The sequence below is a fragment of the Pristiophorus japonicus genome, chromosome 8 (genome assembly GCF_044704955.1).
Source record: "Pristiophorus japonicus isolate sPriJap1 chromosome 8, sPriJap1.hap1, whole genome shotgun sequence".
NCBI lineage: Eukaryota > Metazoa > Chordata > Chondrichthyes > Pristiophoridae > Pristiophorus > Pristiophorus japonicus.
This window is the reverse complement of record NC_091984.1, coordinates 209,971,719-209,983,792: the sequence shown is the minus strand read 5'-3', so window position 1 is coordinate 209,983,792 and position 12,074 is coordinate 209,971,719. Positions and strand designations below refer to the sequence as shown.

At 44.1% G+C, this 12,074-nt stretch overlaps 1 protein-coding gene across 2 annotated transcripts in view; it reads left to right on the top strand.

Annotated features, from left to right (window-relative positions):
• Positions 1-7,149: 7,149 nt before the first annotated feature.
• The window catches only part of dtx1 (deltex 1, E3 ubiquitin ligase), a 330,151-nt gene continuing 325,226 nt past the window's right edge, over positions 7,150-12,074 (top strand). For both annotated transcript variants that reach the window (XM_070887889.1, XM_070887890.1), the window contains exon 1: positions 7,150-7,585. In XM_070887889.1, coding sequence (XP_070743990.1) covers positions 7,306-7,585 — 280 coding nt within the window. In that variant the 5' untranslated portion in view covers positions 7,150-7,305. The remainder of the gene's footprint in view (positions 7,586-12,074) is intronic.

Genomic DNA, 12,074 nt, shown 5'->3' with positions numbered 1-12,074 from the left:
AAATCCTTGTAATTCACAGACAGCCACCTGTTATCCTCCATACGTTCAGTGCAGTTGCTGATATATTTCAACGTTTACCTGGAAACTGTGATCTAAAGGGAACAATGCCACCTGCTTTCTGGGGGTGAAAAGTTCCGAATTGTTTCATGTTTAATATTTGAATGTTCCTCAACCTGTGTAATATCAATGCTGGAGAATAGATAATTTTCCTTTTTAGGGATCCAATGTCAATAGCAAGGATTCCTAGATCAAGTCACAGTCAGAAAGGGAATGAAGTTTCCTCTAACCAATCATTAGAACAGCATCCATGCCAGAACATGGGTCAAGCATTCCATTTTTCTCACCAACCTTCAGGTAAGCATTGAAATATCAAAGCAACTACATTGAATGTATGGAGGATATCAGGTCACTGTCAGTTAATTAAAAGGGCAATAATCAAATTGAATGATTCAGCAGATCCTATAAAATAGCAAGAGCAAAGTTTTACCTGCAAAACAGCAGTAACTACACTGTGTAACGGTGCATTAAATAATTTCAATGACCAAATAAGCTTCCTCTGCTGTTTACCTCTCTTACCCATCAAGTCAAAACTCACTCAGCCTTCCAATTCTAGCCCTGTCACTCTCCAGTTTCTCTCCAATTTTCCTTCTGCTCTCTCCAAGCTCATCTCAATATGAGACCAATCTCGTGCTTCTTCAACTCCATTTCAACTGTTACTGACCACTATATTTCCTTCCTGGCCCCCATGCATGATGACATTGTAAATGGCTGCCTCTCTTTTTCTCTAAGGTCCTTCAAAGCTTGCCACCTTCCAGATCCGTGGCCATCTCTTCCACAACTCCCTGTTGGAATCCATCAAATCAGATTTCTGCCCTCCAGCAATGGCCCTAACCAAATCCATGAATACATTCTCTGTAACTATGACCATAATGATTTATTTCTCTTAGTCCTCTGCAACGGCTCTGCAGCTTTTGACACAATCGACCACACCATTCTCTTCCAATGCCTCGCCTCCATTTTTCAGCTTGGTAAGACTTGGTTCCACTCTTATCTATCCGATCATTGCCAGAGGATCTCTAGTAATGGCTTCTCTTCCTATTATCACATCATCAGTTCCGGAGTCCCCCAAGCATCTGTCCCTCGTTCCTTTCTTTTCCTCATCTACATGCTGTCCCTTGGTGACTTAATTTGCAGACATGGGAACAGCTTCCACATGCACACTGATGACATCTAGCTCCACCTCTCCACTACTTCTCACTGCCTTTGTGATGTCAAACTACTTGTCCAACATCTACTCTTCATTGAGCTATAATTTCCTCCAGCTAAACAAATTCTGTACCCTTGCTACCAATTCCATCCCCCTCCCCAGCCACTGTCTTAGACTGAAAAATTTGTTCAGAACCTGGATATCCCATCCAACCCCAAGCCGAGCATCCTACCCCATATCCACTTCATCGTAAAGATTATCTATTTCCACCTCCATAACATCGCCTGCTTCCAACCTTGCTTTAGGCTATTGGTTGCTGAAATCCCCTTTCATGCCTTTGCCACCTCCAGAATCAATTACTCTAATAATCACCAGTTGTGAGGTCATGCCACCCAACTCTGGGCTGGAGTCGGAGTCAGAGTTGGGGCATCCAAATGAGGCCTGCGAGTTAAAATCTCCTGGGCCTTATGCTCTATGATGCTAGACAGCTTGCCAACCGCTTTGACCTCCACACTTCCAATTCCTGGCCTGAGATAAAATCAGCCCTATATTTCAACTGTTTGGAGATAAACATGAAATAAACACATGGGGCTGGAAATTCGTAAAATACCGCTATCACCTGTTTTTCGCCAAAAAAACCCACTATGGCTCTGCTATGATTTCGAGGCGGAAAATTCAGGGAAAAAATGGGGGAAAATCCGCCCGGCGGGAAAAATTGGCGTTGCACAAAGATTCGCGGTGTAAACCGCAAATTTTCTGCAACTTTTCTCCGGGGCCGATACCTCTGCAAGTTGGGCCGAGGGAGGGGGGAAAACACAAAAAATATTTTTTCCAAAAAAACAAAAAGTAAAGCATTCACAAGACCTTTTTCTAGTGAATCACTGCAAAAGAATTTAAAATTAAACTTTAACTTACCTTTTTTGCAGGTTTTCATACCTACCGCTGTTTCCAAGGGGCTGCACCGACAGGTTTTCAGCGTTGTTTTTTTTTTACCCTATCTACGGATGACCACTGTGGCCAAAATCGGGCGAAAGCGCTTTTCCAGTCTTGCACGCTGACAGTCCGCTCCCCAGTGGTATTTCAACACCGCTGGCAGAAGACTTCAGGGAATTTCCCGCCGCACCGTTTTCTGCCCAAAACAGCGAACTACCGCCAAAAAACGCGGCAGAAGGTTGGGCTATTTCCAGCCCCTAGTAATGGTGACGCTCAGAAACCATCAGCTCAACAACATTTTCTGCTTCAAATTCATGTGTAAGCAATATTAGAAGAAAGTAATGCCTGATTCATTGGTTCTTGCAGGCTTCAGTCCTACTGTGCAAATGATCTGATTGGTTCATATTGACAACCTCCAGTCCCAGTGAAAAAAGCACATTTTTCTTATGAAATGCTGACAAGCTTATACATGGGTCAAGATGCTGACTATCAGCTTGAACAGCTTGTGGTAGGCATATATGAAATATTATTATATATTTAAAATCAAGAACAGATTTACAATATTCAAATATACCAATAATATAATGTCACTTTGTGCTGAATTGCGAATTGCTTTGTGCTGCAACCTCACATTCACTCAGAGATGGGTTGAAACAGTCCAAACTCATTTTAAATTAGAGCCACATATGAGCCAGCAGAAAAAATAGATTTGTATGCTGTTAGCCAGGGCTCGGTTTGGTGAAAGCGTACTTTGCCACTCCAATGCCGTGCCCAGTCACTTACTGAAGCAGGTCTGTAACTGAATTATGCATCTTATATGGAGATTGACCACTCAGTATATCACGTTTTTGCATAATTTAATTTAATTCTATCCCATTTCAACTAAGATGAACTCATTCATAAAGTGAAGACTTTTTCCATTTCTTTGGCATCATGTCAAATACAATTAGTAAGACAAGCACAACTAAACACAATGGAGTACATTTTATGAATTAGCTTTCTCAGGGCAGAGCGTCATGTGATGGGAGCCATATTGGGAAATTAGGTGCAGAGGTCATGATGTTCTATCCATTAATCTATTAATACCTGACTTCCGTGCCTAAGTTCCTAATATGTGCTCCCATTGCAGGAAGCTCTGTGGCTGGACTGCTTATTCATAAAATTATCTCCAATATCTCAAGCATTAACAAGCATGAATCAGAAGGTTTATGCATCAGATTTGCTCAGTTGGTAGCACTCAGATCTCCTGGGCAGAAGATTGTAGGCTTGACCTTATACGAGGATTTGAGAAGATAATCCCAGTTGACACTCAGGGCAGTATTGACCAACCTGACCCTGCCACACAGCACTGTCCCCCCAGTCATCAAAATCCACAGCGGGCCTTGGACAACGTGGACCATTTTCCATACCTCGGGAGCCTACTATCAGCAAGGGCAGACATCGATGACGAGGTCCAACATCGCTTCTAATGTGCCAGCGCAGCCTTCGGTCACCTGAGGAAGAGAGTGTTTGAAGACCAGGACCTCAAACCTGGCATCAGGTTTATGGTCTACAGGGCGGTAGTGATAACCATCCTCCTATATGGCTCAGAGACGTGGACTATATACAGTAGACACCTCAAAGCGCTGGAGAAGTAGCACCAGCGCTGCCTCCACAAGATCCTGCAAATCCACTGGGAGGATAGACGCACCAATGTCAGTTTTTTTCTCGCTCAGACCAACATCCCCAGCATTGAAGCATTGACCACACTTGACCAGCTCCATTGGGTGGGCCACATCATTTGTATGCCCGACACGAGACTCCCTAAGCAAGTGCTCTACTCGGAACTCCGACACGACAAGCGAACCCCAGGTGGGCAGAGGAAATGTTTCAAGGACACCCTCAAAGCCTCCTTGATGAAGTGCAACATCCGCACTGGCACCTGGAATCCCTGGCCCAAGACTGCCCAAAGTGAAGAGCTTCCGGGAGGGCATGAGCACTTTGAGTCTCATCGCCGAGAGCATGCAGAAATCAAGCACAGACAACGGAAGGAGCGTGTGGCAAACCAGACTCCCCCCACCCACCCTTTCCTTCAACCACTGTCTGCCCCACCTGTGACAGAGACTGCAATTTCTGCATTGGACTGTTCAGTCACCTGAGAACTCACTTCTAGAGTGAAAGCAAGTCTTCCTCAATTTCGAGGGACTGCCTTATGATGATGATGATATTACGAGCATGCTATGGTGTCAGAAGTGTGATAAGATTTTAAATCAGCTGTTCAGGTGGACATTCGAGACCTTTTGACACTATCTGAAAAAGTGCAGGGAGTTCTCCGGGGGTTCTTGCCAACATTCCTTCCTCAACCAATAAAAAACAGTCTGACTGATCATTCATCTCCTTGCTGTACATTCCTGCACAAAATGGCTGTTGCAATTGCCTAAATAATAACCTCGTGTAAAGTTCAGATATTTTAATGTGAGCATAGTTATATGTCTACAATCATGAAGAAATTTATAACATTTCAGCCTTGCAAAGTGAGCAGTCACCGGCTGGATTCTATTGAATGGGATTGAATAGCTTTTGTCCTTGAAGTTCCATATGGGATATAATCCATTGCTTTAGTAATTGATATATTTACTGAAAGTTTCACATTATTCCATAAAAGGATGTTTTTTTTTCGTTTGGAACTCTCTCCTAAAAGTGGATAAATGTACAGAACAAAAGTGAACTGCAGAGTGCAACCCACAGAAACCATTCAAGATGACGAAAAGGACAACTTCAACATTATAGTCAGGACATGACAATGGAGGTGCAGGGTTCTCTGCTGGATGCAAACCTTGAACCTGCCAGTAAGACTGAACACTCTTAACACTTTGAAAGTCCCTCCAGTGATCTTGCTGCACATTTCCTAATGCTATGAGAGAATTCCCTTCTAAGCCTACTGAAATTTACAAGGACATGTCTGGCCAGCCGTAGACAAGCACAAACGTGATGAATTTCAGCGGGGTGGGCGGGGGGGGGGGAGGGGGGGTCTCTTCCACTTGTCCATTATAACTTCAAGAAGGTGGGGATACCCTAGAAACTTCAGCACACAAGGCTGTCAAAATGAGAAAAATCCCCAATCTGTCACAGTAATATTGATGAAAAGTTACAGAGATATTGGCAAGAGTTCAAGCAAGGTCAACAAGGTTGCTACTGTCTTAAATTAGTAATGGCTAAGCAACTCTATTCCCAGGGAGGTATATGATCCAAGATGTTAAAATCATGAAGGGAACCAAGTGGATGGATATTAATGCTTTCTGTGCTTAACCAGAAGAAGTGAACATTATTATAAATTCAGGAAACTTCAAGCTAAACATTTTGTACACACTTGGAGCTCATAGCTTTTGGAATAAATAGTCACATGGTTCATTGGATGTTGACTTGATTAAATATCCCCAAAAATGTGGAGACGTCTCTGATTCAAATGGGAGTAGATGGGATAAAAACCGAAAATGCTGGAAACAGCAGGTTTAGCAGCATCTGTGGAGAGAGAAACAGAGTTAGCTTTTTAGGTCGATGACCCTTCATCAGAACTGGAAAAAGTTAAAGATATAACAGGTTTTAAGCAAGTGCAGAAGCAGGGAGAGGGGTCCAGAGAATTAAAGTGACAGGCCAGAAGCTCGGGGTCATGCTTACGGACTGAACGGAGGTGTTCGCAAAGTGATCACCCAATCCGCGTTTGGTCTCCCCAATGTAGAGGAGACCGTATCATCAGCAGCGAATACAGTATACTGAATTGCAAGAAGTACAAGTATATCGCTGTTTCACTTGGAAGGAGTGTTTGGGGCTCTGGATAGTGGGAAGGGATGTGGTAAAAGGACAGGTGTTGCATCTCCTGTACTGGCACGGGAATTTGCCATGGGTAGGGACCATGAGAAGGGGAGGGGGTGTTTGGGGTGATTGAGGAGTGAACCAGGGTGTTGAGGAGGGAAATACCTCTTCGGAATGATGAGAGAAAATACTATAAATACTCAGCAGGTCAGGCAGCATTTGTGGTGAGAGAAACAGAGTTATATTTCAGAATACCAGCATCCGCAGTATTTTGCTTTTGGGAGTCAATGGGATACCCATTTTGCATCAAGGCAAAGGCGAGATGAATATGGTCTGAAATGGTCCTTCACATGGACTCTTACTTTAGCCCTTATCACATGACATATTCATACATATTCTCAATCTTAAAAAAATGCACTAACATCGGAATGGACCAGTTGGGCCGAATGGCCTGTTTCTGTGCTGTATATTCTATGTATCTGATATTTTGACTCAGCTAAAGGAATTACATCAGATGGAGTTGATTGGATCGTATTTATTTCATTCACTCTTGTTGATCCGTGCCACCCAAGCACAATTGGCTATATTTTCCAATTCTGCATATAAAGTATTAATATACCTTTACTTTAGTTTCCGATTTCACTGTGTTTGGTTTAGCCTAACATGAAAATAATAATAATTACAAGGCTTATGATAATACTTGTTTAAATCCTTGCGCGGCCTCGCCCCTCCCTGTCCTTGTAATCTCCAGCACTCTGTTGACACTCCATGAATCAACTTTCAACCCTGTTGGGCAGGAACGTTGTAACCTGACTGTTTGGTCACAACTAGTTGCTCAAGTCCACTTTGCTCACACTGTACACGCAGAGGGAACGCCTGCGCTGCGCTGTTAGCTCATCAATTGCAACCTAAAGCTTTGCTGTCACTGGCGTCTCTCCCCACCCCTCTCAATTGGCAGCAAATACATTTGCCTTTTTTGACATTAAGGGTGTTTTTTAAATGTAAATGACCCTGATTTTTTTTTGAATGCAGGTCGGGCTTGGAGCTGATGACTTGACTCCTGTTTTTTTTTAAAAACCCTTGCAACCCAAAAGCCTTGTTTGTTTCTGGCGGCGGCACACGTTGCCAATCAATTTCGCCGGAGTCCCGCCCCCCGGCGCGTCACATGCGGCTCGCAGTCAGTCAGTGAGAGAGGTGTGCCTGCGATCCGGCCAGTGGGCTGGATTGGGTCGGGCGGACAGTGCGCTCGGCAACCAGGGGCGCGTTCACACCTTGAGAGGGCGAGAAAGGAAAGGGAACGGGAGGGGAGGGGACGACAGGACAGCAGGAGTTGCGGAGCGATCGCGGCAGCAGTAACAGCAAGCAGCAGCAACATGGCTCGACCCGCCGCCGCCGCCGCCGCTACCACCGCCACCGTGATGCTGTCGGCGAACGGCTTCGGCTTCCCACCGCAGAATTTCGCCCGGGTGGTGGTGTGGGAATGGCTGAACGAGCACGGCCGCTGGAGACCCTACAGCGCGACCGTCTGTCACCACATCGAGAACATCATTAAATGCAATGCCAGGGGGAGCGTGGTGCTGGGGCAGGCGGAGGCGCAGCTCTCCCCTTACATCATCGACTTGCAATCCATGCATCAGTTCAGGCAGGATACAGGTAAGTTCCACTTTCACCTCATTTACTGTCACCTCACCCCCCCGCCCCCCCCCAAAATATACAAATAACCACACCTACTTCCTGTAAAACCCCAACCAGCCCGAGGATTTCGAGTTAGTCAGAGCCAGTGTGATAATGGTTAGATTGGTTCTGATTTTTTTAGAAATCTAATCTTCTATCAATGCACTTGTGCCAGACTCCCAGACACGGATGGTAAATGTCAGCCTTCTCCTCCAATCTCTGAAATCCAGCATTGTCAGTGCATTGGAAGAGATCAGTGGACGTGCGATCAATGTGGCTTCACACCCAACATTCAGGCTTGTTCCCATGTGGACCATGCGTGACTTCCCCCCCCCCCCCCCCGGAGGCAGAGAGTTGTACAGAGCTCTTCCATACATGACCGTCTCGGCTGTGTATCCTCGAGATTTATGTCTCCAGTGCGGCAAAATGTCAATTGCAGTTTTCTCTCCCCCTCCCACATCACCCGAAATCAAGTTCCACCCCCGCACACACACATCGGTAAAACCCAGTGAAACTTACGAGTCGCGGTTGAAATTGTTTTGGATCTTGCCATACGCCCAACATCTGCAGCAATGTCATGTTGTGTTTTCACTCCAGTTGCATTTGTTTTGGCCAGAGGTGCAATTGATGCAGACTCGATCTGCCAGGAGATAATGGTGTAATTGTGTTGCGTGTCGAACATTATTACTGCGAGGTTCATTGCTACAATTCTTAAGAATTTCGTTTAATAAAACGCAATGTAACATTACGAGCATCTGTGGCTGTACCGGGAGGGGGAATTTCCGCCATCGGAATGTGTGTAGAAATGCGTGGAACACTGGCACAGTGATATTCAAGCCAGTGAGACTGGATGTATCTTCGAGAAATCTGGCGCAGAGGCACTGCAATATTCAGTAAAGGCTGCGGAAGATGAATCCTTTAAAAGCGACAGATAATTCGGAGATGTATGGCTCCGTGTCGGACCTGGGTAAAGTTGGTCAATAGGTTGTCAAAAGAAAACAATTTAAATCATACGAAATGCATCCTACTGATCTATTATTGCTGTGGTAGCAGTGTCAAGACACATATTCTGGACTGTAGTTTTCTAGTTGATGCAGATACATTAGCAGCAATATTAAATGCCAGGCATTCTTTGGATTTTAGTCTGAGATTCGACGATATAAATATTTGAAGTTAAGTCTTAAACTGTTTATAGCGATATGATTCAATCAGCAGTGCACTCCATAGGATAATGTGCAGCAGCAAGTCTTCCAAATTGATGCCAGCACCTCTGGAATCTATTTGGCAGCTCCTTGCTGTAAACTGTCTTATTACAAGAGCGTACTTTGCACGCTGATGCAGAGAAACATCTAAACAAATGGCAATCTGAAATCGTCTGATTGTAACCGACTGCACCGGATGTGATTGCCACGAGAAAATCTTTAAATGCAGAATCACATTGCTAAGAATGATAGTGCATTCAAATAGTTATCTTCTGAATACAATGCAAGTGATGATCAGATCAGATCAAACCGATTATCCACAGGCAGCAAAATAAATCCCAGTCCTGTGAGGGGGATATTTTTGATTTTATTTGAAGCCTGTAGATTTTGCTCAGAATACCAATAAAATATAAATAACAGTGGAGGGGACCAATCCTCAAAGACACTTGCGCGTCAGGTTTTTTTTTATTGCAATGTTTCTCGTGGTACTACTTTAAAGCTGAATGGAGAATGTATTGGAGTCACACTGGGAAAGGAGCTTGAGTTGACCTGATGGTATGTGTTTTTGTTAATAGTATGGTGTTAATGTGAGGTTCCACTTTCAATCTTGCAATTCATTTCCAGGCAGTAAGGGATCTTACTGTGGCAGTGTAACACCCCAGTTTTGTCCAGGCAGTGCCTTTGGACCTGGATAGATAACCAGCTCAGCCTACAGGTTTCAGCTGCTGGTAGAAGCTGGGAGGAAGGGTAGCACAAGAATTATTTGCAAAGTACATATACACTGCTGTATTTTTAGGATGCAATTTAAAAAGCAACCAAACTTAGCATCCCATTTAAATTGGAATAAAAAGTGCTGTGGGAACTATTGTGTTCAGGCTACTGATATTTCACTTGCAGGCCTTTCTTAATTTCACTCCTGGCGAGCCTGCACAGCTGGATTTTTCTGGTCTGAGATTCACTGTTGTGTGACCACAAGATTCTGATCCCAGGAACCATATTCAGTAATTTCCCTTTGCGAAGGTAATCTGGGTGCTTAACACTTGGAGTGACTCTACTGAAAGCACTTCCAGCGTTCAAAGAAAAATGATTGGTATAGCTTCATTTTTACTCTTGTCCTGAGGTTTATGCCAAATTATGACATTTACAGTGTCTATGACCAATACTTATTTAACTGTGTTTATTCATCTAATCCATGGCCGTGGCAGATGCCAACAGTGTTACAATGGACGCAATTAAATAATCCCTCATTGACAACTACTTTGTTAGATAACTTTTAAAAAAAACTTGCACAGTAGAAGTTTTCGAGGCCATTTCCACTTATTGATGCCAGTGTCATAGTGACATAAAAGCTGGAACTCAAGATATGAATTAGTATGGTGATTTGATTCCAGTAACATGTGGACTGTAGCTTTGTTCTTTGAAATCACTTTGGCATATAATCAATGAATTTAAAGTGATAACCACTGCCTTGTACCACAAGAAAGTTAGCTGCTGTTTTTACATGTCTGCACAGTTTGAACAGGAAGTTTTACAGAGCTATCCAAAGCTGTTTTAAAGTTAATCCTGGCAATGACAATAAATATTTAAAAATAATACAATAGTGCTTTTTAAAACCACGTGTTCAAATTCATGAATCTACACCGTAAATGTTATTGACTGAGTTCGGTTGGTCGCAAGTTTTATATGAACTGTTACTAGGCAATGCTGTGGGACTGACAATGCAGGGAGTGTGGCTAAGTTTTGACCCATGATATCACAAATGCAACCCTCCCCTCGAGCTGAGGCAGCAATATTAATTCAATATTGAAGGTTAAACTCCATGTCAGAGGTTAGAATGCTTGTCGATGCTAATTTCGGTTGGAGATTTATCTGAAAGGGGAATTTTCAGGGCGGCCTTAATTCATGGAACAGCTCAGAATAAACAGCTCCGAATATTGTACTGCTGCTGCAGCAAGTTCGCACTGTGCTAGGCACCAAGGGAGCAAAATTGGACATCGATGCGCCCGTTTGTCGTGCGCAAAATGGGCTACAAAATCAGGTTGCAATCTCCCGGGCTCGATTGACTCTGGAAGTGCATCTCACACGACTTTTAGTCGCCCCGGCCGCCCAACTGAAATAGGCGACAGGTTGATTTGATTATTCAAATTGGGGTCCCATGCCAGTGTGAAATTAGACGACATTAGACAGAGCTTGTGCTGAGTCTAGAGCAGTTTATTGACAGCTGAAAAAACGCCCATATACTTTGAAAATGTTTTAATTTTGCGGAATCAGTAGGAACATGGAATGTTCCTCCTGGCTCCAGAAAACAACGGTGGGCTGCTGCTGGCCCACACTTTGCTCCCTCAGTACCACCACCCCACTGTTGCAGGACCTATCTGTAATGTATTTGCTTCAATGGTTCTTTGCTTAAGAATTCATAGCAACACATTGCTATTTAGAACTAGTTGTTTATTAGCAAAAGCTTTAACAATCACACTACACATTACCAGTTCATCCACCAGGCTCACAGTCACCTGCCTCATCGTGGATCCCCCGAACTCAACTGGCTGGGGTTTTACTGAGTCTTGTGGGCATCACATGACTGGCTAAGCCACTCCCAACTCAACAGCTCTACAACTCTTTTGGGTTGAAGACAAAATAAACAGTAAATCAAAGTGCCCCTTTATTAAAGGGGGGTGGACACTCCAAGCACTTTAAGTGCCCTTTTTTGTTTTTTTTTGTGGGGTTTTTTGTGATTTTTTTGCGGCACTAAAACCACAAATTATACAAGTGCCCCCTGGCTAAAAGGGAGGGGACACTAAAACCCAGCAATAAAACAAATTAAACTTTAAAACATATAAAGTCAAATTAAAATTTGGTTGCCAGGGGTGATGATGCACTCCAGTCCCTCCAGCGCCCACCTCTTGCGGAAGGCCACGAGCGTACCGGTGGACACCGCGTGCTCCATCTCCAGGGACACCCTGGCCCGGATGTAACCGCAGAAGAGAGGCAGGCAGTCGGGCTGAACGACCCCCTTGACCGCCCACTGCCTGGACTGGCTGATGGCCCCCTAGAATGTTCCTCCTGGCTCCACAAAACAACGGTGGGCTGCTGCTGGCCCACACTTTGCTCCCTCAGTACCACCACCCCACTGTTGCAGGACCTATCTGTAATGTATTTGTTTCAATGGTTCTTTGCTTAAGAATTCATAGCAACACATTGCTATTTAGAACTAATTGGTTTATTAGCAAAAGCTTTAACAATCACACTACACATTACCAGTTCAT